This window comes from Phacochoerus africanus, chromosome 14 (genome assembly GCF_016906955.1).
Source record: "Phacochoerus africanus isolate WHEZ1 chromosome 14, ROS_Pafr_v1, whole genome shotgun sequence".
In the NCBI taxonomy this organism is placed as follows: Eukaryota; Metazoa; Chordata; class Mammalia; order Artiodactyla; family Suidae; genus Phacochoerus; species Phacochoerus africanus.
The window spans coordinates 51,203,670-51,227,767 of record NC_062557.1 but is presented as its reverse complement, the minus strand read 5'-3'; the positions used below and the strand labels follow the sequence as shown (position 1 = coordinate 51,227,767).

At 48.7% G+C, this 24,098-nt stretch overlaps 3 protein-coding genes across 12 annotated transcripts in view; 2 read left to right on the top strand and 1 right to left on the bottom strand.

Moving 5' to 3' along the window:
- LOC125115129 (uncharacterized) overlaps nucleotides 1-24,098 on the top strand; it is a 114,156-nt gene that overhangs the window by 1,261 nt on the left and 88,797 nt on the right. For 2 of the 5 annotated variants that reach the window (XM_047758944.1, XM_047758941.1), the window contains exon 3: nucleotides 1,467-2,401. The exons of 1 other annotated variant lie outside the window; for it this stretch is intronic. In XM_047758944.1, the coding sequence (XP_047614900.1) occupies nucleotides 1,467-1,595 (129 nt within the window). In that variant the 3' untranslated portion in view covers nucleotides 1,596-2,401. Of the gene's footprint in view, nucleotides 1-1,264; nucleotides 2,402-24,098 lie in introns of those variants that run through there. 2 more of the 5 variants (XR_007131986.1, XM_047758942.1) reach the window with 2 other exon arrangements.
- ZNF232 (zinc finger protein 232) lies at nucleotides 5,161-23,623 on the bottom strand. Of its 6 annotated transcripts, none has more exons than XM_047758937.1 (4): nucleotides 22,793-23,623; nucleotides 8,721-9,307; nucleotides 8,431-8,557; nucleotides 5,161-5,962 (listed from the first exon to the last, which is right to left on the bottom strand). In XM_047758937.1, the coding sequence occupies exons 2-4, from the start codon at nucleotides 9,246-9,248 to the stop codon at nucleotides 5,193-5,195; spliced, it is 1,425 nt and encodes a 474-aa protein (XP_047614893.1). In that variant the 5' UTR covers nucleotides 9,249-9,307; nucleotides 22,793-23,623; the 3' UTR covers nucleotides 5,161-5,192. The 6 variants fall into 6 exon arrangements, with proteins under 6 accessions (XP_047614893.1, XP_047614894.1, XP_047614892.1 ...); XM_047758938.1 differs by lacking the exon at nucleotides 22,793-23,623 and adding an exon at nucleotides 9,849-11,279 and having other exon boundaries at nucleotides 8,829-9,307; XM_047758936.1 differs by lacking the exon at nucleotides 22,793-23,623 and adding an exon at nucleotides 10,268-11,279.
- Nucleotides 18,656-20,176, top strand: LOC125115127 (uncharacterized). The gene has a single exon (XM_047758939.1). The coding sequence runs from the start codon at nucleotides 19,154-19,156 to the stop codon at nucleotides 19,721-19,723; it is 570 nt and encodes a 189-aa protein (XP_047614895.1). The 5' UTR covers nucleotides 18,656-19,153; the 3' UTR covers nucleotides 19,724-20,176.

Here is a 24,098-nt window from a genome sequence, read left to right as displayed (position 1 = left end):
ACTGTGGTGGGGACGGAGAGGAGCTTAAAGGCACAGCAAAACAACGTTCCCTCACTCTTGTTGGCCTTTCGCCGCGCTGTACCTTCTGCCCGGAACTCTCTCCCCTTCTGTCCTCTCTCCCCCTCGTCCTTGGTCCTTGCTCATCCTCGGTATCCATATCATGCCTGCAGCACTGTGCTCCGATGCACCCTCTCTCCCGTGCGCTCCCACAGCAGCTTCCGGCGGCGGGGGGGGGGGGGGATTCGCACCCCAACATAGGCAACTCCCTGTCTACCTGTTTTCCCACCCCCCCTCGGTTGTAAACCTCTTCCTGGTAAGGCACTCGGAATGCGATGAATTGATACCTAAATAAACGGATGCTTTGATGCATGACAGACAAAAGAGCAGGACAGGCAGAGACCTGTGGCTTCTCTAAGAATTCATGACTTGAAAAAAAAAAAAGAATTAATGACTTAAAAATCCAGGCAATTTTCACTCCCCCCACCCCCAGTTCACATCTCTTTACTCTGTTTATTTATTTGGTGCTGCTAATTTTCAGAGGTTGAGATCCCTGGGAAACAGACTTTGAAAGGGTGCAGGCACAGGAAGTGTGCTGGGGAATGCTCTTGGGAGCGCCTGTGAGAGAAAAGGGGCCACGGGCTGGGCCGAGGGAGAAGTTAAATGGTGATGCAGCTGCCGCCAAAGCCTTCATCAACCTGAGGGAAGTTTGGGAGGACCTTTCAGAGAAGTCTCCCGTCGAGAGGGGTGGCCAGGTCTCTGAAGCTCTCTCCCTTTCTCCAACCCTCAAGCCCAAGCCCCATGGATTGGATGTGGGCTGCTCCTGGGAGGGCACAGAAACTCAGGTGAGGCAGCTTTAGCCTAGGGCAGTTCCTGGGGAGGGACAGTTGTCAGCAGACAGCACTTGTGCCTGCTGTGAAGGGGAATGGGGGGGGCACACTTCAGCATCCACCACAGTCACTAACTGACACATCTCTTTCTCTTCTCACTGCTGTTTTATGGATTGGGGATATCAAGGTGCATAAGAAGCATTTATCACATTTTTTTCCCCTTCTCTGCTTAACTTACTCCCTGGCTGGTTTTTTAGATTCTGGAATATCCACACATAACTCAGGACACTGCTGCCCTTCAACAATTTCATACCACTAATATAAGATAATTTCTATTAAGAACTTACCTGTTCTTGTCCCTGGGCAAAGCATTATCACATTTAATCCCCACCATCACCACTCATGGACCGGTACCATTATTCCCCCCCTTTTCACAGAGGAGAAAGCTGAGACTAGGAGAGAGCAAATGATTTACTCGAGGCTGAGTTGTGTCCCCCGGCAAAATTCATGCTGAAGTCCCCACCTCTAGCACCTCAGAATGACTGCGTTTGGCGATGGCATCTGAAAAGAGGTAATGAAGTTAAAGATGAAGTTATTAGGGTGCTCCCTAACCCAACATGACTGGTGCCCTCGTCGTAGGAAATCAGGCCACAGATGGGCGGAGAGGGAAGACCAGTGAAGACACAGGGCGACAGTGGACATCCACAAGCCAAGGAGAGAGGCCTCAGAAGAACCCACCCTATCGACGCTTTGATCTTGGACTTCTAGCTTCCAGAATCTTAAGAAAATAAACTTCTATTGTTTAAACCACCCAGTCCATCATACTTCGTTAGGGCAGCCCTAGTGGGCTCCCACACAGAGGCATCACAGCCAGTGAGTACTGAGCTTCGGGATCTGTATCCGCTTCCTGCCTCCAGACAGCGCCCCCTCCCCGGCCCCGCATTGTTGAACTGGCCATTGCTGCTGAGACAGGTTCTCCCAACTACAGTGCAGCACGTGGTGCTGGCAAGGAGGGGGTGGTGCCATCATCCTGCTCAACACACATCTGCTGACCAGGACAGAAAATGCGCTAACCCTTCAAGATGCTCCTGGAGAGAAGTACTGCACTCTCCCTCCACTGACCGCTCCCCGCCCCCAGGCCAGGAGCAACGTCTGAGGGGCCTGCCCTGCTCAGTGGCCACACCCCAGAAGACCAGGGTGCATGGGTAAGCTGGCAGCAGGAAGATGGGCCAAGGAGAGGCTCCTGCTCTATCAGATGCTCAAACTCCTTGCCCTGGCCTGCAAGTCCCTGCAGCAGCAGCTTCCTGAATGGTCTACATCTTCATTCCTGCCGGGGCTCTCTTGCTTGTGCCTCTCTCCGCTTCCAAGATTTTCCTGGTGGAGCCAAAGAGAGAGATAACACAGACAAGAACTCCCCTGAAACTGTAAGCTCCTGTAAATGAAACTGTTCTAACTGCAATTATTCCATGACCTTGGTTTCACTATATTAGAAGCCACCGCTCGTGGTCCAGGAATTGCAGTTTGCAAAAGCATAACCTGTTCTCTTTCTGTGGGTATAAAAGTACTTGCTCACACGTGCACCTTGCATTTCCTTCTGATGGGAGAGCTTTCCCTAGATGTGCATGGAATAAACAAGCAGCTCTGGACCTGGTAGGCAGGGGACACTCTTTGGTCTATTTCTTACCAACCCCCGTGGTCTCTGCCCTCAAGTACCTAAGTACCCACTTCTCCAGACCACGTCACCAGTACCCAGTACTGTATCTGCTCTGAAATCTCTATCAAAAGGGTTAACATGGCTTCCTCAGGTTGCCTGTCCGCTTCCCAAGAACAGGAACCGTCTGTTTCTTCCTCTGTCTGCTGCTGTGGACAAAAGACCACATAGCAGGTACAAGTTCTTTTCTCTATTCAGCTGCCCAGTTGGGAGAACTTCCTGCTGTCAGTGAATTCCAGAATGCATCTGTGAGCCGGGCACGCACACACAGAAAGAACAGATAATGATTGGCCAAGCATGGCACCTTTAACTCCTGGGAGCCCCTCCTGGATAAGGAACTAGTTCCTGTAACACCATCAGACCAAGTGTACAGAACCTCTGTTGTTGGAATAGCTTCTTTTGTACTAACAAAGTCAAAAGAGATGCCTTTGGGTCAACGTTTTGCCTACAAAATATTTCTTCTGGCTTCAGCTTTTCTTAGAGTGACAAATACTTGGGGGGGGGGGCGGGTAGCTACAGCCAGAATGAAGGCTGTTTCTGGAGTAGCCCACCAAGGCCCAAGCTCTAATCTGTACCCTGACCCCTTGTCCCATCCTCTGCCTCCCAGCTCCTGCTCCGCTCTCTTTCTGAGACAGGACTCTTCTTCCCCTGTCCATCGGTAGAACATTCCTGGGGGTGGAGCAGGGCTCATCGTCCTCCCCAATTTGTTCCTCCTTCTCCACGGTTCTAACTGGGCCAACTGCCATCCTGCCGGAGGTGTTTGCCAGCCTCCCTGGTTGCTCGATGTGGCTGTGTAACTGAATCCTCACCAAAAGACTGGGGCACCTTCTGTGACAGCGCTGAAGAGGAAACTGTCCTTGAGACCGTTCCTTCACTCTTGCTGGCAGCTGGAACAGGAATACGGTGATGATCCAGCTTCAGCCCTGCAAGTACATCCTAGGCCAGGGGACGGAGTGAGGTGGGTCCCTGAAGTAGCAGGTGAAACTAAACTGAGCTGACCCTTAGACCAGGACTTGGCAAACTTTGCGTAAGGGGCCCGAAGTATGTATTTCAGTCTTTGTGGGCCACATGCATTTTACATTTAAAAGACTGTTAAGGAGTTCCCGTTGTGGCTCAGTGGTTAATGAATCTGACTAGGAACCACGAGGTTTTGGGTTTGATCCCTGGCCTTGCCCAGTGGGTTAAGGATCTGGCGTTGCCGTGAGTTGTGGTGTAGGTTGCAGACATGGCTCCGATCCTGCTTTGCTGTGGCTCTGGCGTAGGCTGGTGGCTACAGCTCTGATTTGACCCCTAACCTGGGAACCTCCATATGCCATGGGAACGGCCCTAAAAATGGCAAAAAAAGATAAAACAAACAAACAAACAAACAAAAAACCCTGTTAAAACCATTCTTAGCTGTGGAGTATAAAAAAACAGGCACGGCTGGCCTTGGATTTGGCCTGTGGGCTTAGTTTGCTGATCACCTGCTCGTGTCTGGACATCTGTGTGAGAGAGAAAGAAAATGCGTATGTGAGACTCAGGAAACGCCTCTCCCAGAGAGGTGACATTTAAGTGGGGATCTAGAAAAAGTAAAGGCTGACTTCCGTCCTATCTGGGAGGAGTGGGGGGTTAGGGAGCGGAGAATGAGGACAGAGGTCCTGAGGGGGAAGGAGCTTGTACCATGGCGGCCCGTTCGCAGGGAACTGCCTCCTGACCCCAAGCCGGTGCGTCTGCCCCGCTCTCTGCCACCAAGCTGGGCCCGTCCTCCTCTCCCCTCTGCCAGCTGGCACAGTGTCAGGCTTTGCCAGTAAAGGACACCAGAGGGACAAGGCAAGGAGGAAGGGGCCTCTCCTGGTTCTGGCAGCTTTCCCTTTTTGTTCTTATGGTTTGGCACCCGTCCTCTGCTGAGTTCACGGGCACCTCGACCAGGGGCTTCCTGCTCTGGCCTGCAGCGCCTTGAACTTCACCAGCCAGTGTCATGTTGGTCAATATTTAACAAGTTGTTTTTTTTTAAAAAGCCCTGATTTGTAGTGTTCACTGACTTTCATGGCGTGAACACTCTCCCCATTGCCAGTTTCAGCACGGGCTGGTGAAAAGGTGTGTACAAACCTGGTGCAAACCTGTACAGACCAGTAGCCACGCCTGTCGGTGCGTCTTGGGCCCCGTGTGTGTGTGTGTGGGGGGAGTGGGGGAGCGTGTCTCCTAAGTTTGCTTCTTCCTTGGGTACTTTTCCTCAGCCGGTGGGAAAGCTGCTCCCCATGCGGCTATTCCTCTATCGTTTACGACCTCTGTATCTCCTTTGACAGGTCATCCTTTTGCTAGTTAGCACGTCTTTATATTAAACTTTCCCTGTTCAAATAACTAGTGTGGTTTCTGTCTCATGCCCCAAGAGGCAGATCAGTACGGGGCTGAGGAAGGACCAGGAGCCAAGATCCATTCATAATAATACTAACACAGAGCGGCCACTGCCTGCGCGGCTGCCCTGTGCCAGGCCCGGAACCCTGGCGAAGTCGGCATCTTGGCTGTTACTCACAGCCAAAGGCGTGCTGGTTGGCACATGCATCTCAAACAGAGGGAGTGATGACCTGCACGTGGGACTAGATAAACAGTTTCTCCTAAATCAAGAAAGACACAGGAAAAATCTTAAGGTGCCTAAACGTTTATGGACTCTAGTCCTAAAACTGATTAGACAAAAGCCCAGTTCTGTCTGGAGGCTTTCTCCCCCGGGTCCCCGGGAAGGGCTCTTTCCCAGCATGAACTCTCTGATGCCTAACAAGCTCTGAACTCCACCTGTAGGCCTTCCCACATTCTCTGCATAGGAAAGGCTTCTCTCCGCTGTGGATTCGCAGGTGCTGACTTAGATAGGAGCTCTGACTGAAGGCCTTCCCACACTCATTACACTCGAAGGGCTTCTCCCCCGAATGAATCCTCTGATGCTGAACGAGGTGAGCGCTCCACCTGAAGGCCTTCCCACATTCACGACATTCGTAGGGCTTCTCTCCTGTGTGAATTCTCTGGTGCTGAATGAGGTTTGAGCTCTGGTTGAAGGTTTTCCCACAGTCACTGCATTTATAGGGTTTCTCTCCGGAATGAATTCTCTGGTGGATTATAAGGTGTGAGTTGTAAATGAAGGCTTTACCACATTCAAGGCATTCGTGGTCTTTCTTCCCTGGGGGAGGTGTCTTATGGGTGACGACCATCTGCCCGAAGCTCTTCCCCCGGGCGGGGGACCGCCGCGGTCTCTCCCCTCGGAGATTTCTCTGCTGCTCCTCGAAAGGGGCCTCAGCTTCCGAAGCAGCTTCAAACGTAGAGGTGCTGGAGGTGAGTTTTTCCCTGAGCACCTGTGCTTCCACCTCAGTAATGGGCGGCTGTGGCAATGAGCCTTTGTCCTCGGGCTCTGCATCATCTTCTGTAGTAACTGATGGAAAATGTAAATATACCTGTTCTGGAAATATGGAGAAATGACACTTAGATTAGGACTTATGGCATGAAAATAAAAGCTTAAAAATATTCAATCCAAACACGACAAAAGTCGGAAGGCTATTTGTTTAAATATGAACAACGGCTATCTCTTGGTGATGGGGCTGTTCAGTGGAAAAGTTTGCTTCCTTTTTTCTTCCCTCCTGCCACTTATCTGTTTTTTCTACTATTTCCTTATTGGAACATTACAAAATTGTCATTTGAAATTTCAGGAGTTCCTGTCATGGCTCAGTGGTTAACGACTCTGACTAGGAACCATGAGGTTGAGGGTTTGATCCCTGGCCTCGTTCAGTGGGTTAAGGATCCGGTGTTGCTGTGAGCTGTGGTGTAGGTTGCAGATGTGGCTTGGATCCTGCATTGCTGTGGCTCTGGTGTAGGCTGGCAGCTACAGCTCCATTTAGACCCAGAGCCTGGGAATCTCCATATGCCGCGGGAAGCAGCCCTAGAAAAGGCAAAAAGACCAAAAAAAAAAAAAAAGAAAGAAAGGAAAATAAATTTCAAGGCAGGGCCGTCTTTTTAGGATTTACTCTTTAAAAATATAGGAAAAAATAGTATCATCAAGAAACTGCGGAGTGATCCACCAACATTGTGCAGGAAGAGGAAAATGAGAAAGCGTGGAAGAGGAAAATGAGAAAGCGTGGTGGTGACAGAAAAGGCACAAGGGCTCCTAAGGCACCTTCTCCTCCTGACTCTGAAACCTTCACCTCTTCCCAGTCATTCCATGTCCTGCAAATCTGTAGTCACAGAAAAGGGTCCCTAAGCAGCTGGCTCTTTTATTGAGGGATGACTGCCTGTCCTGGGCCTCCTGCCTGCCCTGTGCTCTCTGCCTTTCACTTTGACCTGCTCCTTAAAAGAGGAAGAAAAAAGTGCTTTGCCTTTTCTTTCTTTCTTTTTCTTTTCTTTTTTTTTTTGCCTTTTCTAGGGCCACTCCCGTGGTATATGGAGGTTCCCAGGCTAGGGGTCGAATCGGAGCCATAGCCACCAGCCTATGCCAAAGCCACGCAACGCCAGATCTGAGCCACGTCTGCGACCTACAGCACAGCTCACGGCAACACCGGATCCTTAACCCACTGAGCAAGGCCAGGGATCGAACCCACAACCTCGTGGTTCCTAGTCGGGTTTGTTAACCACGGTGCCACGACGGGAACTCCCAGTGCTTTGCCTTTTTGTTCCTAAAACACCTATGATGCTTTTTGTGTGTTTTTTTTTTAAATAATGATTTTTATTTTTTCTATCATAGCTGGTTTACAGTGTCCTGTCAATTTTCTGCTATCCAACAAGGTGACTCAGTTACACATACATGCATATATTCTTTTTTCTCGCATTATCATGCTCCATCACAAGTGGCTATAGTTGCTTTTTGTGTTTTAACTGTAACACTATCTATAGTCTAAAGAAGACAAAGAGCAATTGCTGTAAGATAACTCAAGACTTTAAAAAATACATTTTTTTCCCAGGTTGAATGCTTGTGGTTAAAGAAATCCGAAATATGCTCGCTTAAAAAAAAATCAAACAATAGTTAGCTTTGAAGTGAGATGTAGAAAACAAACATAAAGGAGGCAGGCAAAAATCTGCATGAAAGGCAAGGAAGTGCTGGGAAGTAAAAAGATACTTTTGAAACAAACTCTAAGATTAATCTCCACTTCCAGTTTTTCCCATTTTGTTGCTAATAGGAATTTGAGTTTTCAGATGCTTCTGTCTGGTGGTGGTGGTGGTGTTGTGGTGCAAAACCAAGTATTGAATAGAATCTTCTCGATTAGGAACATATTTCATGTCACATATCCAATGGTTCATGAGGTTACAGCGCCCAGCAAGGACAAAGCGAGGACAGTGTGTGGTCCTGAGGCTCTCAGTCTAGAGTCGCCTCAGGGCTAGAGGAGAGGATGCTGATGAGGATGGATGCAGGCTGGGGAGGAAGTTTTTGTGGCAAATCTGAAGGGTAGAAGTACAGACATAAGAGAGTCTGAAGAGGTCTTTCCGATGGGGGAGTAGGTGGTGGATAAAGGTGATGACAGGCTGCGTCTCACTCAGGACTCTTTTACGGCCTGAAAAGTATGGTTGGGGAGCCATAGAAAGTTAAAAGAGAAAAAGATTTCCAGGGCAGAGGTATTATGGACTAGGAGTCCGGGGCCGTGGAGATGATGAGGCAGGAAGTGAACAAACTATTTCCTGGAACTGTTTTAGGGCTCTCTAAAGCCAGGAGATGCTGGTGAGGCTTTACAGGCAGATATTACAGACATTTACTCCTTAGAGCTTCCTTATAAGGTAGGTTCTCATTATTCCCAGTTTTGTGGGTAATGAAACAGGCTAAGGCTCTCTCTCACCTAAGAGGTAAGAACAGTAAGGCCAGGATGAGCTCAGCCAACTTTTGAGCACCTATCCTGTGCCCTTTGACACACACACGCCCCCTCCCCACAGAGTCCTGCTCCTCACCACTCTCTGGGAAAGGCCGGGTGTCCCGAGGCTGGAGCTGGATGCCTGCTTTCTCCTGGGCTGCTCCGAGAGGTGCCTTCTCCTCCCTCGGCTCTTGCTGTGCAGGTCCACGTGCAGGGCCTGGGACCTGGAGGTGATCAGGCACCACTCGGTTTCTGTGGGACCAAAGCTTCCAAGGAGACTTCAGGGAGCCTCCTCAGAGTCAGCACAGGGGAAGGAAGAGGAGCTAGAGTCTCATTCAGGGCTTGAGGGTAGAAAAGACAGACAGAGAGGCACATTAACTGCTCTACCTGGCCTGCGAGAGGCTTGAACTTGGCAAGTCCCCCTCCTGCTGCCCCTCTGTCCAGCCTGCAGATCACTGAGCTGGCTCCCACAACGGACCGTGTTCCCCTTCCCACCTGCGGTCCTGGTTCATCATGTCCCTTCTCTAAATCCTCCAGCACTGTCACAGCCTCCTCTGCACTCTGAGGGTGATGTCCCCGCACCCGGGACTGGAGCTCCTCGGGCAGGATGGTCAGGAATTGCTCCAGCACCAGGAACTCCAGGATCTGCTCCTTGGTGTGCCTCTCAGGCCTCAGCCACTCGCAGCAGAGTGCCCTTAGTCGGCGCAGGGCCTCTCGGGGACCAGGAGCCTCCTGGTAGCAGAGCTGCCTGAAGCGCTGGCGGAAGATCTCCTGGCTGGGAGAGTAGTTCCCACGTAGCCCGGTCTCACGCTTCCAAGCCTGTTTCTCTTCCCTTGTCTCCATCATCATAATCTTCTCTTGATGCCGTGTACCCGGAAGGGCCAGCATTTTAGCTGCTGTTAGTGATGCAGCCATGTTGGCCTGGACTGGCTCTGGAGAAGGCCCATACCAGCGGGAGTCTTTCAGGGGCACCACTGTAACATAAGCACAAATCATCCTTTTCCCCCCAAGCGATAAGTGCACACTCAGCATCTACCAGGAGCCGAACACCCTTCAATCCTTTCTTTTCCATCCCACCCCAGGTTCCCATTCCAGGAAGAGTCACTATCTTTAAGAAATTTACACTCTGGTAGACAGAAATGTAGAGTTTCCTATGCTAGATCATACAAACTCGATAACTGCTATAGCAGGAAAAACAGCAGGGGAAAAGGAAGTGTTCCAGGGTCCCATGGAAAGAAACAAGTTTGAAGCAAAATCCAAGTTTCCAAAAGCTCAGAGCTGAGCAGCTTTCAGAGCAAGGTGACTTTCAGAGGCCCTGGAGAGGCCGCCTCCTCCCAGAAGGCCCCCTCACTCTTTCTCAAATTTCCATGGCGGCCACACAACAAAAGAAAAATGTAAATTTCCTCCAAGCCAATCGCCCAGGATCTATAGCAGGGGTCCGTTACAGGGCTGCTATAGACAAGACTTAGTCTTGTCCAGCATCAGGAAAATCTAAGGAAAAGAAGTGGGACGCACCTAGAGGCCATTAATGGCACACAGAGGCCGCTGGCCGAGGACAAAGGAGGCGCCGAAGAAGACGAGCGCAGAAGCCTGTATCCCAGGGTGATGCCCCGTCGGCGCCACCTCCAGCTGAACTGCGCACGGCCCTGGGCAGAGGCCCACTCTTGGGGAGCTTGGGGAGGAGGCTGTTCTCCAGGCCGGTTACAATTCCCCACGCTTCCCTTTGCCCCTGGATCCGGAGAAGAGGTGAGGGGGGCCGGGCCAGCCCCACCCCCACGGGGCGGGACCCCGGGGGACCCAGACCCCTCTCCGCGCAAACGCGCGCAGTCGGGTCTCCGCTCCTCGCAGGGCTGCCGGAGGGTGTGCTCACTGCGGAAACCGCCGCTGCCTTCTGGGATCCCTACGGCAGCGCGCGCCGGGGAGCAAGGACTCACCTCGCTGGACCCGGAGCTTCCCTCCGGCCGTTTCTGAGCCCCGCGCTGCCCACCCTCCCTCAAGGACAGGTGTGCGCCTGCGCAACCGGGGCCGCGGCCTCCCCCTCCTCGCCGAGCCCGCCCCGCGCCGGCTTCCCGCGGCACCACCGACCCGGTGTTGCCCAGGCCGGGGCCGCAGTGGGGGAGGCGAGCGCTCCACGACGCACAGCGATTCGGCCGCCCAGCGCGCCGGGAGGCTTCTAGGAATCGCGGTTTTGGGGCAGGTGGCGCCGGACTCGGCGGGTCTCGCTTCTATGTTCGGTTGTACATCCAGGGGCTGTTCAAGGCGATGGAAAGGGCAGGGCAATTCGAGCCCATACGTGGCCTCTCTGCAGCATTTGCTCCTCTGTGTTCGGTTGTCCAGTTACATCTTCCCAGACCTGATTAGAAGGTCGCAGCCGAGGAAGAAGTTACCCCCAAGGAGCGTATAGTCCTAACCACTGACCTATTCGTGTCCAGTAGTAAATAAAAAGCAATTCGTAGGGAGGAGAGAAAAGAAATCTAAGGTTTTAGTTTATTGGGGCAGGGGACAAAGGACTTGTGGATAGAGGAAATCACTGCTGTCTTCTTTCCCATTCATAACAGAGAAACACGCATCTGATTATGAGTTTTCGAGAAGGTAAGGTAACCATTATGAGAATGGAAAAGTACAATAGAGCGTCCAAATTAACAAGAGAAAAAAACAGAATGCACCAGAACGTGAGCAAACCAGTAAAAATCAGAACGAAAAGAATCCTGCTGCTTCAAAAGAGGAAATCAAATGCAAAGTTACAAACTGTCTAGAAGGCAATAAAAAGAACACTTCATGGTAAAATCCGTTGGACCTAGCAACAAACATACTTGAAAATATCTAACCCTAACTACCTCTCTTGTTAATCAAAGCAGGTATTAAACAACTTAAAATCAACTTGAACACCTTAAAAGCATCGTAAAATAAACCCAGAGAAGCAAGGAAGAGTGAATCAGAAAAGAGAAAAACTGTAATTAATGACATGGAAAAATTAAAAATAGTAGAAGGGGGAGTTCCAGTCATGGTGCAGTGGAAACGAATCTGACTAGGAACCATGAGGTTTTGGGTTTGATCCCTGGCCTCACTCAGTGGGTTAAGGATCCGGTGTTGCCGAGAACTGCGGTGTAGGTCAAAGACGAGGCTCGGATCTGGCATTGCTGCCGCTGTGGTGTAGGCCAGCAGCTACAGCTCCAATTAGACCCCTAGCCTGGAAACCTCCATATGCCCCCCTCCATATGGCCCTAAAAAGACAAAAGACAAAAGAAAAGAAAAGAAAAGAAAAAAGTAGAAGGGATAAATTCAAATGCTGATTCTTTTGAAAAGAGCAATAAAATAGATAAACTTGTGTAGAGCCTGATTTTAAAAAAAGAAAAATTAATAAGAATGGGAATGAGAAATAACACATAACCACAGAATCAGAAGAGATGAAAAGAGGAGTTCCCTTATGGTGCAGCAGGTTAAGGATCAAGCATTGTCACTGCAGCGGCTGGGGTTGCTGCTGTGGCATGGGTTCCATCGATCCCTGGTCCTGGGAACTTCCATATGCCGAAGGGGTGATCCCCCCCAAAAAACAGATTCCATTACAGTCAACTTTAGGGTAGCATATTGGAAAACCTAGATGAAATGGGTGCTCTTCTAGCAAAATATGAATTACCAAAATTGTGTGCACCAGCTAAATGTGTATATAGAAAAAAAAAACCTGGAGTTCTTGCTGTGGCACAGTGGGACCATTGGCAAATCTGCAGCTCCAGGTTGCAGGTTGGATTCCCACCAGCACGGTGGGTTAAGGATCAGGTGTAGGCTGCAACTGCAGCTGGGATCTGATCCCTGGCCCAGAACTCCATATGCCTCTGGGTGGCCAAAAAAGAAAAAAAAAAAAATTAAAAAACTAAAAAAACCCTGACTCGGGGTGGAAGATCTCAAGAACGTGCTAGCACTATAGAACAATTACATTTAGGTATAATGTGAAGCACTACTTTCTGGCAAACAACATTTCAAATGGGAATAATTAAAATATTGAACTAGAAGCCAGCCACCAAGTTTAATTTGAAATAAGTGATACTTTTTTTTTTTTTTTTGATAGCATATGGAAATTCCTAGGCCAGGGGCTGAATTGGAGCCATACCTGCGACCAATGACAAAGCTGTGGCAATATCAGATCCGGGGATGGAACCTGTGCCTCTGCAACAACCTGAGCTGCTGCAGTCCAATTCTTAACCCACTGGGCCGTGGTGGGAATTCAAAAATTCACATCTTTTAATGTGAGTTTGTATATGTTTGTGTGTAAAATGATAAAAACGGCTTTTCAATGGAGTTCCCTGGTGGTCTAGCAGTTACGGATCCCGAGTTGTCACTGCTGTGGCTCAGGTTCAGTCCTGGCCCTGGAACTTCCACTTGCTGTGGGCCTGCCCCCCGCCCCCCAAAAAAGCAATGTTTCAAGAAAATCAAGTAGTGGTGTATTCGATGGATTAAAAAGGTGCACAATTCCGAGGCAACCAGAAGAGCAGTGGAAAATCAGGACTCAGAGAAACCTTAGTCACTTTCACTCTCAGGATCTCAAGGTGCTGCCACGTCTGATCTGAGATTCTTTTTTGTCTTTTTGCCTTTTCTAGGGCCGCTCCTGCGGCATATGGAGGTTCCCAGGCTAGGGGTCCAATCAGAACTGTAGCCACCGGCCTACACCAGAGCCACAGCAATGTGGGATCCGAGCCGCGTCTGCGACCTACACCACAGCTCACGGCAACGCCGGATCCTTAACCCACTGAGGGAAGCCAGGGATCAAACCCGCAACCTTATGGTTCCTAGTTGGATTCGTTAACCACTGAGCCGCCACGGGAACTCCTGATCAGAGATTCTTTATGCTCAGAGGAAAAAGCACCTGAGAGGACAGTCCTTGAGCACACATCTAAAAATTGCCACAGATACCCTTCAGAGGTAATCAGAATAAATCATTTTACCCAAGATTCTAATAAAACTCAGAGACAGAGAAACCAGACTTGTCCCCAGCTGTTCAAGGCCCTTTCACCACAGGTTTAACTTATGCCCAACCACAGAACGCATGGCCATAGTGTCACACGATTGTCCAAAATTTTAGGTCTTATGATCTTATCAACTTCAAAGGTAGGGAAAAATTCCTCTAAGTCTTTATTTCCTTAGAGATTCAGAAGTTGAAAGGAGAAATGATTTGTACTCCAGCTGCAGCCAAGGGACATCAACATATTTACCTGCTCTATTTTCAACATCCTCGGCTGCTACCTTCAGACCCATCCTGCATCAGGAAAGAAATAGTTTGGAAGAAGGGAGCTGGGTGGAAAGTAGATTTAGTAACCAGTGTTGCTGGTATGCTTGGTAAAACTAGATTTGATGGTGTGTTGAGAGGGGGACCTCGGTGGGTTGAGGAAGAGAGTTAAGAATTGGAGAAAACGAGGAGTTCCTGCTGTGGCACAGTGGGTTAAGAATTTGACTGCAGCGGCTTGGGTCCCTGCAAAGGGGTTCGATCCCTGGCCTGGCACGGTGGGTTAAAAGGATATGGCATTGCTACAGCTGTGGTGTCGGTCGCAGGTGTGGCTCAGATGCAATCCTTGGCCTGGTAACTTCCATATGCCTCGGGTGCAGCCATAAAAAAGCAAAAACAAAAAAAGAATTAGAGACAATGAGTGCGACAATTCTTTAGGTAAAAAAATTGGCCACGAAGGGGGATGCTAGAGAAAACAAATGGGATCTAGGTGGGGTTCAACTTTTTTAGGATAGAAGACACTTGAATATATTTTTACGTATTGGGTAAGGGGCAGCAGAGAAGACAGTTGAAGATCCAGCAGAGAGGAGTTCCCTCTGTGGCACAGTGGGTTGATCATCCAATTTGTCTCTGTGGCGTTGCTTGTTTGATCCCTGGCCTGGCACAGTGGGTTGCAGAAACTTCCATGTGGCTGAAAAGGGAAAAAAAGAAAAGAAAACCCTAACAGGAAGGCGATGGGATAATGGGATGTAGTGAGATCCCAGAGGAAGTGGGATAAGAAGCACAGGCAGAAAGATGATGCCTAAATATGAGAAAGGGCAGTTCTGTTGGGAAGGAAGAGATGGTGGAGGAGGATATAGTGTCTGAGAAATGTGTGAGGGAAGAGGATGGGAGCAGAAAGTTGAAAGTGTTTCTGTATGAAGGTCTCCACTTTCTCTGTGAAGAGATCACCTATTAAGAAGGGGCGGTGGGAGGAATTCCCTTTGTGGCTCAGTGGTTAACGAACCCGACTAGGATCCATGAGGACTTGGGTTCAATCCCTAGCCTCCCTTAGTGGGTTAAGGATCTGGCATTGCTGCATGAGCTGTGGTGTAGGTCGGAGATGCAGCTCGGATCCCATGTGGTGTAGGCTAGCAGCTATAGCTCCAATTAGACCCCTAGCCTAGGAACCTCCATGTGCCGCAGGTGTGGCCCTAGAAAAGACAAAAAAAAAAAAAAAAGACTGCAAGGATTAAACCAGACCACAGTGGCTTGGCTCCTTTGAAGTAGTTCAGATGGGCCAGAGGACCTTTCTAACTCATTAAAATTTGATGTGAAAAAGTTAAGACTTCCTCATTCTCTCTGATTACTACCATCTCAAAACCAGTTAAGCCACCTACAGGCCACTATGACATGACAGTGATAGTCCTCTCACTATCATATTTGCAGGGTACTTTTTAAATTTTGCTTTTTAGGGTCACACCCTCGGCATATGGGAGTTCCCAGGCTAGGGGTTGAATCAGAGCTACAGCTGCTGGCCTACCCCAGAGCCACAGCAAGTTGGGATCCCAGCTGCATCTGCGACCTACACCACAGCTCATAGCAATGCCAGATCCCCTGTGGGGTACTTATGTATTTGATCTCTCTCAATGCTTTCATAGAAAAACTTAATCCTAACCTCTCCAAGAAAAATCTTAATTCAGCTCTCCAGTGCTATAGTAACATTTCTCAGATTAACTGCTAGACATTGTTCCAAGATGTAGCATCCTACAGAGGGACCAATACCGCGTGATTCCATTTATATGAAGTTTCTAAAACAGTCAAACCCATAGAAGCAGAGAGTATGATGGTGGTTGCCAAGGCTGGGGGGAGGCAGAATTAGGGAGACGTCTTCAACAGGTATAGTTTCAATTATGGAAGATGGATAAGTTCCAGAGATCTGCTGTGTAACACTGTGCCTATAGCTAACAAGACTGTATCATGCACTTGGAAGTTTGTTAGGAGGGTAAATCCTATGTTAAGTGTTCTTACCACCAAAAAAAAAAAAAAAAAAAGGAAAGGAAAGAATTACAGCTCCCTTGAAAATTTGTATATATCCCCCCCAACCCCCTCCCCAGTCCTTGCCTTTCACTTCCACTAAGCCAAGCCACCCGCCCCCAACCCCTGACCTCAAGAAGGAAATGTAGAATCATAATCTTCCAGAAGGTTTCAAAGTGCCTTAGGTAATCACTGTCCACAGGAGCTATTGATAAAAAAACAGCCATCATTTGCTGTCTACTATGTGCCTAGAACTCTGCTTAACCACATTGTCTCATGTAATCTTCATGATAACCCAAGGGAGGTAGCATTATTTTGATTTTACAGAAGAGGGAACCAAGGCTCCAAAATGTAAAAAAAAAAAAAAAAAGTTTGTTTAAGATTACATAGATTAGGAGTTCATGTCGTGGCTCAGTGGTTAACGAATCCGACTAGGAACCATGAGGCTGCAGGTTCGATCCCTGGCCTCGCTCAGTGGGTTAGGATCCAGCACTGCCATGAGCTGTGGTGTAGGTTGCCGACGTGGCTCGGATCCCGCGTTGCTGTGGCTCTGGCCTAGGCCGGTGGCTACAGCTCCGATTCGACCCCTAGCCTGGGAACCTCCCATATGCTACAGGAGCGGCCCAAGAAATGGCAAAAAAAAAAGAAAAAAAAAGAAAACTGCTCTTAGGAAGCTTAGAATTTTCCAAGTAGTTATGATGGCTAAAGGTAGACACAATGATATTTAGAAATAAATGTATACATATTTTATCATTACTGTGTTCCTAGGGTTATGATCCTGTGTGTTGTCTCTGATGCTGAATAAGACGTGAACTCTGCCCAAAAGTTTTTCCATACTTATCACATTCATGAACTTTCTCTGCAGTGTGCATTTTCTAATGCCTAACAAGGTCTGAGGCCCATATGAAAGCTTTTCCACATTCATTTCTCCACTATGAAATCTGTGATGTTGCGTAAGCTCTGAGCTCTAATTAAAAGACATGCAATGGAGTTTCTGTCATGGCTCAGCAGCAAGGAACCCGACTATTATCCATGAGGACGTGGGTTCGATCCCTGGGTTAAGGATCCAGCATTGCTGTGAGCTGTGGTGTAGGTCGAAGACACGGCTCGGGTCCTGCCTTGCTGTGGCTGTGGCATAGGCCGACAGCTGCAGCTCTGATTCCACCCCCTAGACTGGGAACTTCCATATGCCTCAGGTTCAGCACCAAAACAACAACAAGATGTTTTAGTTTTGTTTTTTTGTTTTTGTCTTTTTAGGGCCGCACCCATGGCACATGGAGGTTCCCAGGCTAGGGATTGAATCAGAACTCTAGCCTCCGGCCTACACCACAGCTAACCATAACGCCGGATCCTTAACCCACTGATCGAGGCCAGGGATTGAACCTGCGTCCTCATGGATACTAGTCAGATTCGTTTCCACTAAGCCACAACAGGAACTCCTCCCTGGTGTTTTTTTTTTTTTTTTTTTTTTTTGGCCACCCCATGGCATAAGGAGTTCTCGGACCAGGGATCAGATCCAAGCCGCAGCTGAGGGCTACACTGCAGCCGTGGCAATATTGGATCCTTTGATCTGCAGTGCTGGCCAGGGATCAAACCTGTGTCCTGGCACTGCAGAGACAATGTTAGTCCTGTTGTGCCACAGTGGGAACTCCCCTTTCCCTGTTTTTTTTTTTTTTTTTTTGGCTATTTCTTGGGCTGCTCCGTCGGCATATGGAGGTTCCCAGGCTAGGGGTCCAATTGGAGCTGTAGCCACTGGCCCAGGCCAGAGCCACAGCAACGCGGGATCCGAGCCACGTCGGCAACCTACACCACAGCTCACGGCAACGCCGGTCGTTAACCCACTGAGCAAGGGCAGGGACTGAACCCGCAACCTCATGGTTCCTAGTCGGATTCGTTAACCACTGCGCCATGACGGGAACTCCCCTTTTCCCTGTTTTTTATACCACTCTCCTGTGATTTGGATAGCATTAAGTTCATTTCCCTGGTCTGAACAATTCTGGATAGATGTACTGACAAAATGAAATTTCTGCATCTGGAAAGTGTAGGACCAGACCCCGAAATCTGGCGATCAGATCATAAGGCCCAGCCGGCCTTCCTGAACAAAATCTGTATCTCACCACCAAGTGAAATGGTGAATATTTTCTCCTAGAAACTAGATTATTTCTAAATTTACACTTCTCAAATTGGCATGCTTTTCTCATATTCTTGTCTCTGATTATGCCTTGCCCCAAGCTCCTAGTCTTAAATTTTTCTTAAATATTTTTTTCCTCCTGTACTAGGTTGAATGGTGTCCCCCCAAATTCGTGTCTCCCTGGAACTTGTGAATGTGACCGTATTTGGAAATAGGGTCTTTGCAGATGTAGTTATACTAAGATAAGGTCATTAGAATGGGCCCTAAATCCAATATGACAGGTGTCATTATAAGAGGGAAATTTGGACACAGAGGAAAGATGACCATATGGAGATGAAATCAGATACTGGAATTCTGCTGCCACAAACCAAGGAACCCCTGGGGTTACCAGAAGTTGGAAGAGGCAAGAAAGTATCCCTCCCTAGAAGCTTCAGAGAGATCGTGGCCCTGCCAACTGCTTGATTTTGGGCTTATACTTTCCAAAACCATGAGGGAATAAATTTCTGTTGTTTTAAGCCACTCAGTTTGTGGCAATTTGTTACAGCAGCCCTGGGAATCTAATATGCTTACTATGAAGTCCAGTTAATTTTTCAGAAAAAAAGGCCAGTCTTTCCATTCCTGTCCTTTTTCACTGCATCACTTGTGGCTTTCCAGATTTCACTAGATTATCCTAAGAGAGTGGGCTCTGGACATAGGCCGCCTGGCCTGCCTCTGCCATTTACTTGCTGTGTAATCTTCAGTTACTTAAACTTTCTGTGCCTCTGTTTGCTCACCAGTCAAATAGGGAGAGTAGCAGTAATTCAAAGAGGTTTTGTGAGGATTAAATGAGTCAATACATACAAAGTGCTTAAAATGACACCTGGCAATGAGATCCTGCTGTATAGCCCTGGGAACTATATCTAGTCACCTATGATGGAACATGATAATGTGAGAAAAAAGAATGTATACATGTATGTGTAACTGGGTCACCATGCTGTACAGTAGAAAAAAAAATGTATTGGGGACATAAAAAAAATGACAGCTGGCAGAATTCGTGCTCAATAAATAATGGAAAGTTTAAATTTTGTTACTTGGTTAATAAGTAACCAATTCAGACTGGGCACTGCTGTTAGTTATCCATTGCTGTCATCATGTTCATCACTGTTCAAAACCCTTTAACTCTCCCTGTTCACCACTGTACCAAAGCCGACTTTCTCCAGTTAAATGCAGAAGTAACTGCAAGGCAACAGGAGGTCTCATTTCATTTGCTAGAGGCAGAGTTTGGGGGTAGGAGGGACGAGGATTCATGTAGTGACCCTGACGTTTTAGAGAATAGCTCAACACAGGGAACAGAGACAGTTCTGTATCGCGGAGGGATTCAGAGAACCCTGATTCTTGTTCCAAATCCAGGAACCCACTGCCCTGACCCTCATCCAACCCAGAAGAAACTTCGTTTTGCTAAGGTTCAAGGTCCCCATGAATAACTTTTGGAGTCACCAAAGAAGGTCCTTACCCAGCATGACCCGGTCCCCCTCACTCTCCTGCACTCCGTCCTCCTGGAGACGGCAGGGTGCATGGATGGGCAGCTCTCCCAGCCCAGCCACCTCCCGCACGACCTCTGTGCCCAGAGGTAACAGTCCTGGAGGCGCAGGGCCTGGCCGCGCCGCCAGGAGGACCTCAAAGCCGTGGGATGGGGCTGCGAGTGGGAGTCCAGGGGAGGCACCAGGCACTAGCGAGGCCCTGGCGATGAGGCCAGATAAGGGGAGACTGAGACCTCAGCCCAGGAGCCCCGGGCTGCACGCATGGCCACTGTGGGGCCGCGTCGCCGAGCCCCCGTCACTGTCCCTGTCACTCGACGCTTCCTCCGCCGCCTTGGAGGACGCCCAGCAACTGGTCACGGGGGTGTGGGGCCCTTCCGAGGGAAGCTGTGGCCAGGCCGCCCCCCGCCCCCGACAGGCGCCAGATTCAGCGAGTACTCTCCGTCTTCCTAGGCGCCCCAGGCGCCCGCTTGGGCCCACGTGTGCGCTTGTTTTCCCAAGGCTCTGAGCATGCAAAGGGGAGGACCACGTTCCCGTCCAGGGTGGGCTGGCGCTAGTGGGGCGAGGAGAAAATTGCAATGAATGCGCTGCGGCGGCTGTGCCTGTGGGAGCTCAGTGGACGCGCTCAGCCTGTGAGTGTGTTTCAGGGAAGGCGACTGGAGGAAATGAGGCGGAGGTGAGGGTATTGGGAGACCATGTGCTGCAGGGCCTAAGAAAATGGGCTTTGGGAGTTCCCCTCCCTGCACAGTGGAAATGAACCTAACCCATATCCATGAGGATGCAGGTTCGATCCCTGGCCTCACTCAGGGGTTAATGATCTGGTGTTGCCCTGAGCTGTGGTGTAGGTTGTGTATGGGGCTTGGATCTGGCATTGCTGTGGCTGTGGTGTAGGCAGCTCCCATTCGACCCTTAGCCTGGGAACCTCCATATGCCACGGGTGTGGCCAAAAAAAAAAAAAAAAAAGAAGAAGAAGAAGAAGAAGAAAAGAAAATGGGCTTTGGAGTCAGGCAGACCTGGATTGAATGCCAGTTTCTTAACTTAATATTTTCTGGTCTCTGGGCAAATGACTTTGCCTTCTTGACCTCAGTTTCCTGTTTAGAAAACAGGGATAACAGTTGTACCCCCTGAGGCAAAGAGTGCAGGAGGAAATTAGTGATTAGTCCTTGTCATGGTACCCAACACATGGGCAGTGCCAACAAATAATAATGGGGCTGGGTAAGGAGGAAGAGAGCCCTCCTGGCAGAGAGAAGAGCTCGTGGAAAGGTGAGACAGTGGTGCTTAGGTTCTTGGGGGAACTGCTGCTAGTTCAGGGGTAAATGCTCAGTTTAGAAAAGGGAGCACTGGGAGTTCCCATCGTGGCGCAGTGGTTAATGAATCCGACTAGGAACCATGAGGTTGCAGGTTCGATCCCTGCCCTTGCTCGGTGGGTTAATGATCCGGCGTTGCTGTGAGCTGTGGTGTAGGTCACAGACGCGGCTCAGATCCCGTGTTGCTGAGGCTCTGGTGTAGGCTGGTGGCTACAGCTCCAATTCGACCCCTAGCCTGGGAACCTCCATATGCCGCAGGAGCGGCCCAAGAAATGTCAAAAAGACAAAAAAAAAAGGGGGAGCACTTGGCAGAAAGGTCCCCATTGTAGTATCAGGCCTGTCCCTTGTGCCACTTGCCACAGTTGAATTTTACTTATGACTCTCATCAGTCTCTCCTCTGCTATCATAAACTCCCGGGCAGAGACTATTGTCTATTTCTGCTCACCCCTCTTTGTACCCCCCAGTGCCTGTGGCATACTAGAAGTTCAGTAAATATTTATCAAAAGAGTAGATGAATAGGGCCAGATCAGAACACGTGTCCCACCCACTTCAGGCTCAGCTTAGTGGGAAACCACTGCAGAAGGTTGGAGAGGGGCGGCACTATCAGATTTGTTCTAAAGAAAGGTCACTCAGTGGAGTTCCTGGTGTGGCACAGTGGAAACAAATCCAATTAGTATCCATGAGGATGCAGGTTCAATCCCTGGCCTCGCTCGGTGGGTTAAGGATCCAGCATTGCTGTGAGCTGTGGTGTAGGCTGCAGACACAGCTCAGATCCCGAGTTGCTGTGGCTGTGGCGTAGGCCAGCAGCTGTAGCTCTGATTTGACCTCTAGCCTGGGAACTTACATATGCTGCAGGTGTGGCCCTAAAAAGAAAAAAAAGGGTCACTAGGGGAGTTCCTGGTGTGGCATGACGGGATTGGCAGCATCTTGAGAGTGCTGGGACACAGGCTCGATCCCCAGCCAGTCATATTGGGTTACAGATCTGGCATTGCTGCAACTGTGGCCTAGGTGATAACTGCAGCTTTGATCTGATCCCTGGCCCAGGAACTCTATATGCCACAGGGAGGAGAAAAGAAAAAAAGAAAGAAAGGTCACTCAGGTTGCTCTGTACAGAAATGGAAGGAGGGAGGCTGTGGTTATAACACAAGCCAGAGATGATGGTGGCCTCTCTAAGGCCATCAAAAATTAAGAAAGGTGGGCTAAACTGGCAGATTATTGGGTATCATTCCTCTCCTATATTCACACACTCTCTCCCCAGGTGGTCGCAGTCTCACTTCCTATGAACTACTTCTAGGGAGAAACCTCTCTTAACCCACGTTCCAGTCACCCCTGTTCCTCAGAGATTTCACAGTCTGTCGACTCTGGTCCTGAGTTTAGTTCTTTCTTTTTTTTAAGTTCCCATGAAGGCAAACTTTCATCCTTCACAAGCTGCCTCCCTAACAGGTAGATCTTATTCTGTGGCATTCAGATTTACCAACTGGACAGGAATTTTAATACCTAAGTCTGGTTATTTCATGTCAATCAGGAGTCTGATTAGTAGATATACATGCATTTGAATAGCAAAACTGAATTCTTTAATAAATGTAGTTTGGCAAACAAATGCTTTTCAAACAGTGGGCACAGGGGAGTAAAAAAGAGGGACTTGATGTTTAAAAAATTGGAAACCACTGCATTAAATTACCTTCAAGTCCCTTTTCAATATTGTGCTTATCCTGCAAAACATCACTCATTGTGCAGCACTATAAACACAGGTAAAGGAGATGGGCACAGGTTTTTTGGAATAAACTCTCACTTCCCTTCTTTTATACAATAGAATGCAGATATGTTCTGGCTAACTAAAGGATTTGATTAGACGCTAAGATGACTCAAAAATTTTAAGTATCTTTAATCTTTAATCCAAGTGTGTCACTGATGATAGCTATTTTGAATTCCTTTTGCATCTCAAGTATATTTAAAGATACTTGCATGTAAGGAGTTCCTGTCGTGGCTCAGTGGTTAAGGAATCCAACTAGGAACCATGAAGTTGCGAGTTCGATCCCTGGCCTTGCTCAGTGGGTTAAGGATCTGGCGTTGCCGTGAGCTGTGGTATAGGTCACAGACGCGGCTTGGATCCCATGTTGCTGTGGCTCTGACGTAGGCCGGTGGCTACAGCTCCAATTGGACTCCTAGCCTGGGAACCTCCATATGCCATGAGAACAGCCCTAGAAATGGCAAAAAGACAAAAACAAACAAACAAAAAAGATACTCTCGTAAAAATATTATTAGCTCACCTGAGACTGCCAGAGCTTAAACCTTTGAGGCAGGTGCTGGGGACAGGCAGGCTTCCAGAGTGTGTGCCACATGTCGTCCACAAGGAGCCAGTTTTCAGGGGTGGTGTGGCTGGGCTTCTCCACTTCAAGACATCCTCCGCTGTTCAGGATGCCCCTCTGGGGAAGTCACAGCCCCCAACACTTTGAACTTTAACGTGTCATATTCTTTACACCAACCACAAGGCACCACTCGCGTCTCAGGCTTTCCTTGTAGATACTTCATCTTCTGTTTAAAAATGATCAAAGTGCCAGATTCCCTTCTGTGTGTCAACAGTACATGTCAGTTTTCTCATGTAAACCTCACAACTACACCATGAGGCAGATTATTTTATCACCGTTACTAATGAGGAAAATGAAGATCAGAGGAATTACAGAGTTTGTTCCAGGTCCTGAAGCCAGTTTGTCATACTGGATTCAAACCCACATCTGTGCTCCCTCCACTACACCACGTTGCCTTTCCTGAAATAGTTCATCAAATTAAAGTTGTTTTTTTTTTTTAAAGTCAGAATCTGGGGTCCCCTTGGGATGCATAGCCCACGCCACACTGAAATGCTTGCTTAAATGGTCTCAGCTGACTGGTGTTCTAAATATCCACGGGCTGGGTTTCTCAACAATGGCATTGCTGCCACTTGGGGCCAGGTAATTCTTTGTCATGGGGAAGCTATATATTGTAAGATATTTAGCAGCATCCCTGGTCTTCAGGTGCCAATGTTTTCTTCCTAGTTGTGACAATCAGTATGTCTCCGGAGGAGTTCCCGTTATGGCTCAGTAGAAACGAATGAGACTAGGCTCCATGAGGACGCAGATTTGCTCCCTGGCTTCACTCAGTGGGTTAAGGATCCAGCGTTGCTGTGAGCTGTGGTGCAAGTTGCAGATGCGGCTGGGATCTGGCATTGTGGCTGTGGTGTGGGCTGGCAGCTACAGCTCCAATTCAAACCCTAGCCTGGGAACCTCCCTCTATATGCTGCAGGTGTGGCCCTAAAAGGAAAAAAAAAAAAAAAAAGTCTCCGGATATTGTCATATGTCCCCTAGGGAGCAAAATCATCCCACTGAGAAAAACTGATCCTCTCTGTGCATCTCACAAGCTACTCCCACTGGGGAAAGATATGAGGTTGAAATTCTTGCCTTCATTGTCCCATTCAGTAACTTCCTAATCTGATGACTCCTGTAAATTCATAATTTCTTGTTCAGGGTATAAGAAATATGTGATGATTCAGAGACTGTACAGATAGGTAGGGCCTAATTACCAATATCAGTTATTAGGTTA

Coding starts and splice junctions, on each gene's coding strand:
- ZNF232 (XM_047758932.1), bottom strand. CDS start 9,365: ATGCTGAGTGTGCACTTATCGCTTGGGGGGAAAAGGATGATTTGTGCT. Junction 8,558..8,720: donor TCAAGCCTCTCGCAGGCCAG/GTAGAGCAGTTA, acceptor GATCACCTCCAG/GTCCCAGGCCCTGCACGTGG. Junction 5,963..8,430: donor CCGGCCTTTCCCAGAGAGTG/GTGAGGAGCAGG, acceptor CCATATTTCCAG/AACAGGTATATTTACATTTT.
- LOC125115127 (XM_047758939.1), top strand. CDS start 19,154: ATGAATAACTTTTGGAGTCACCAAAGAAGGTCCTTACCCAGCATGACC.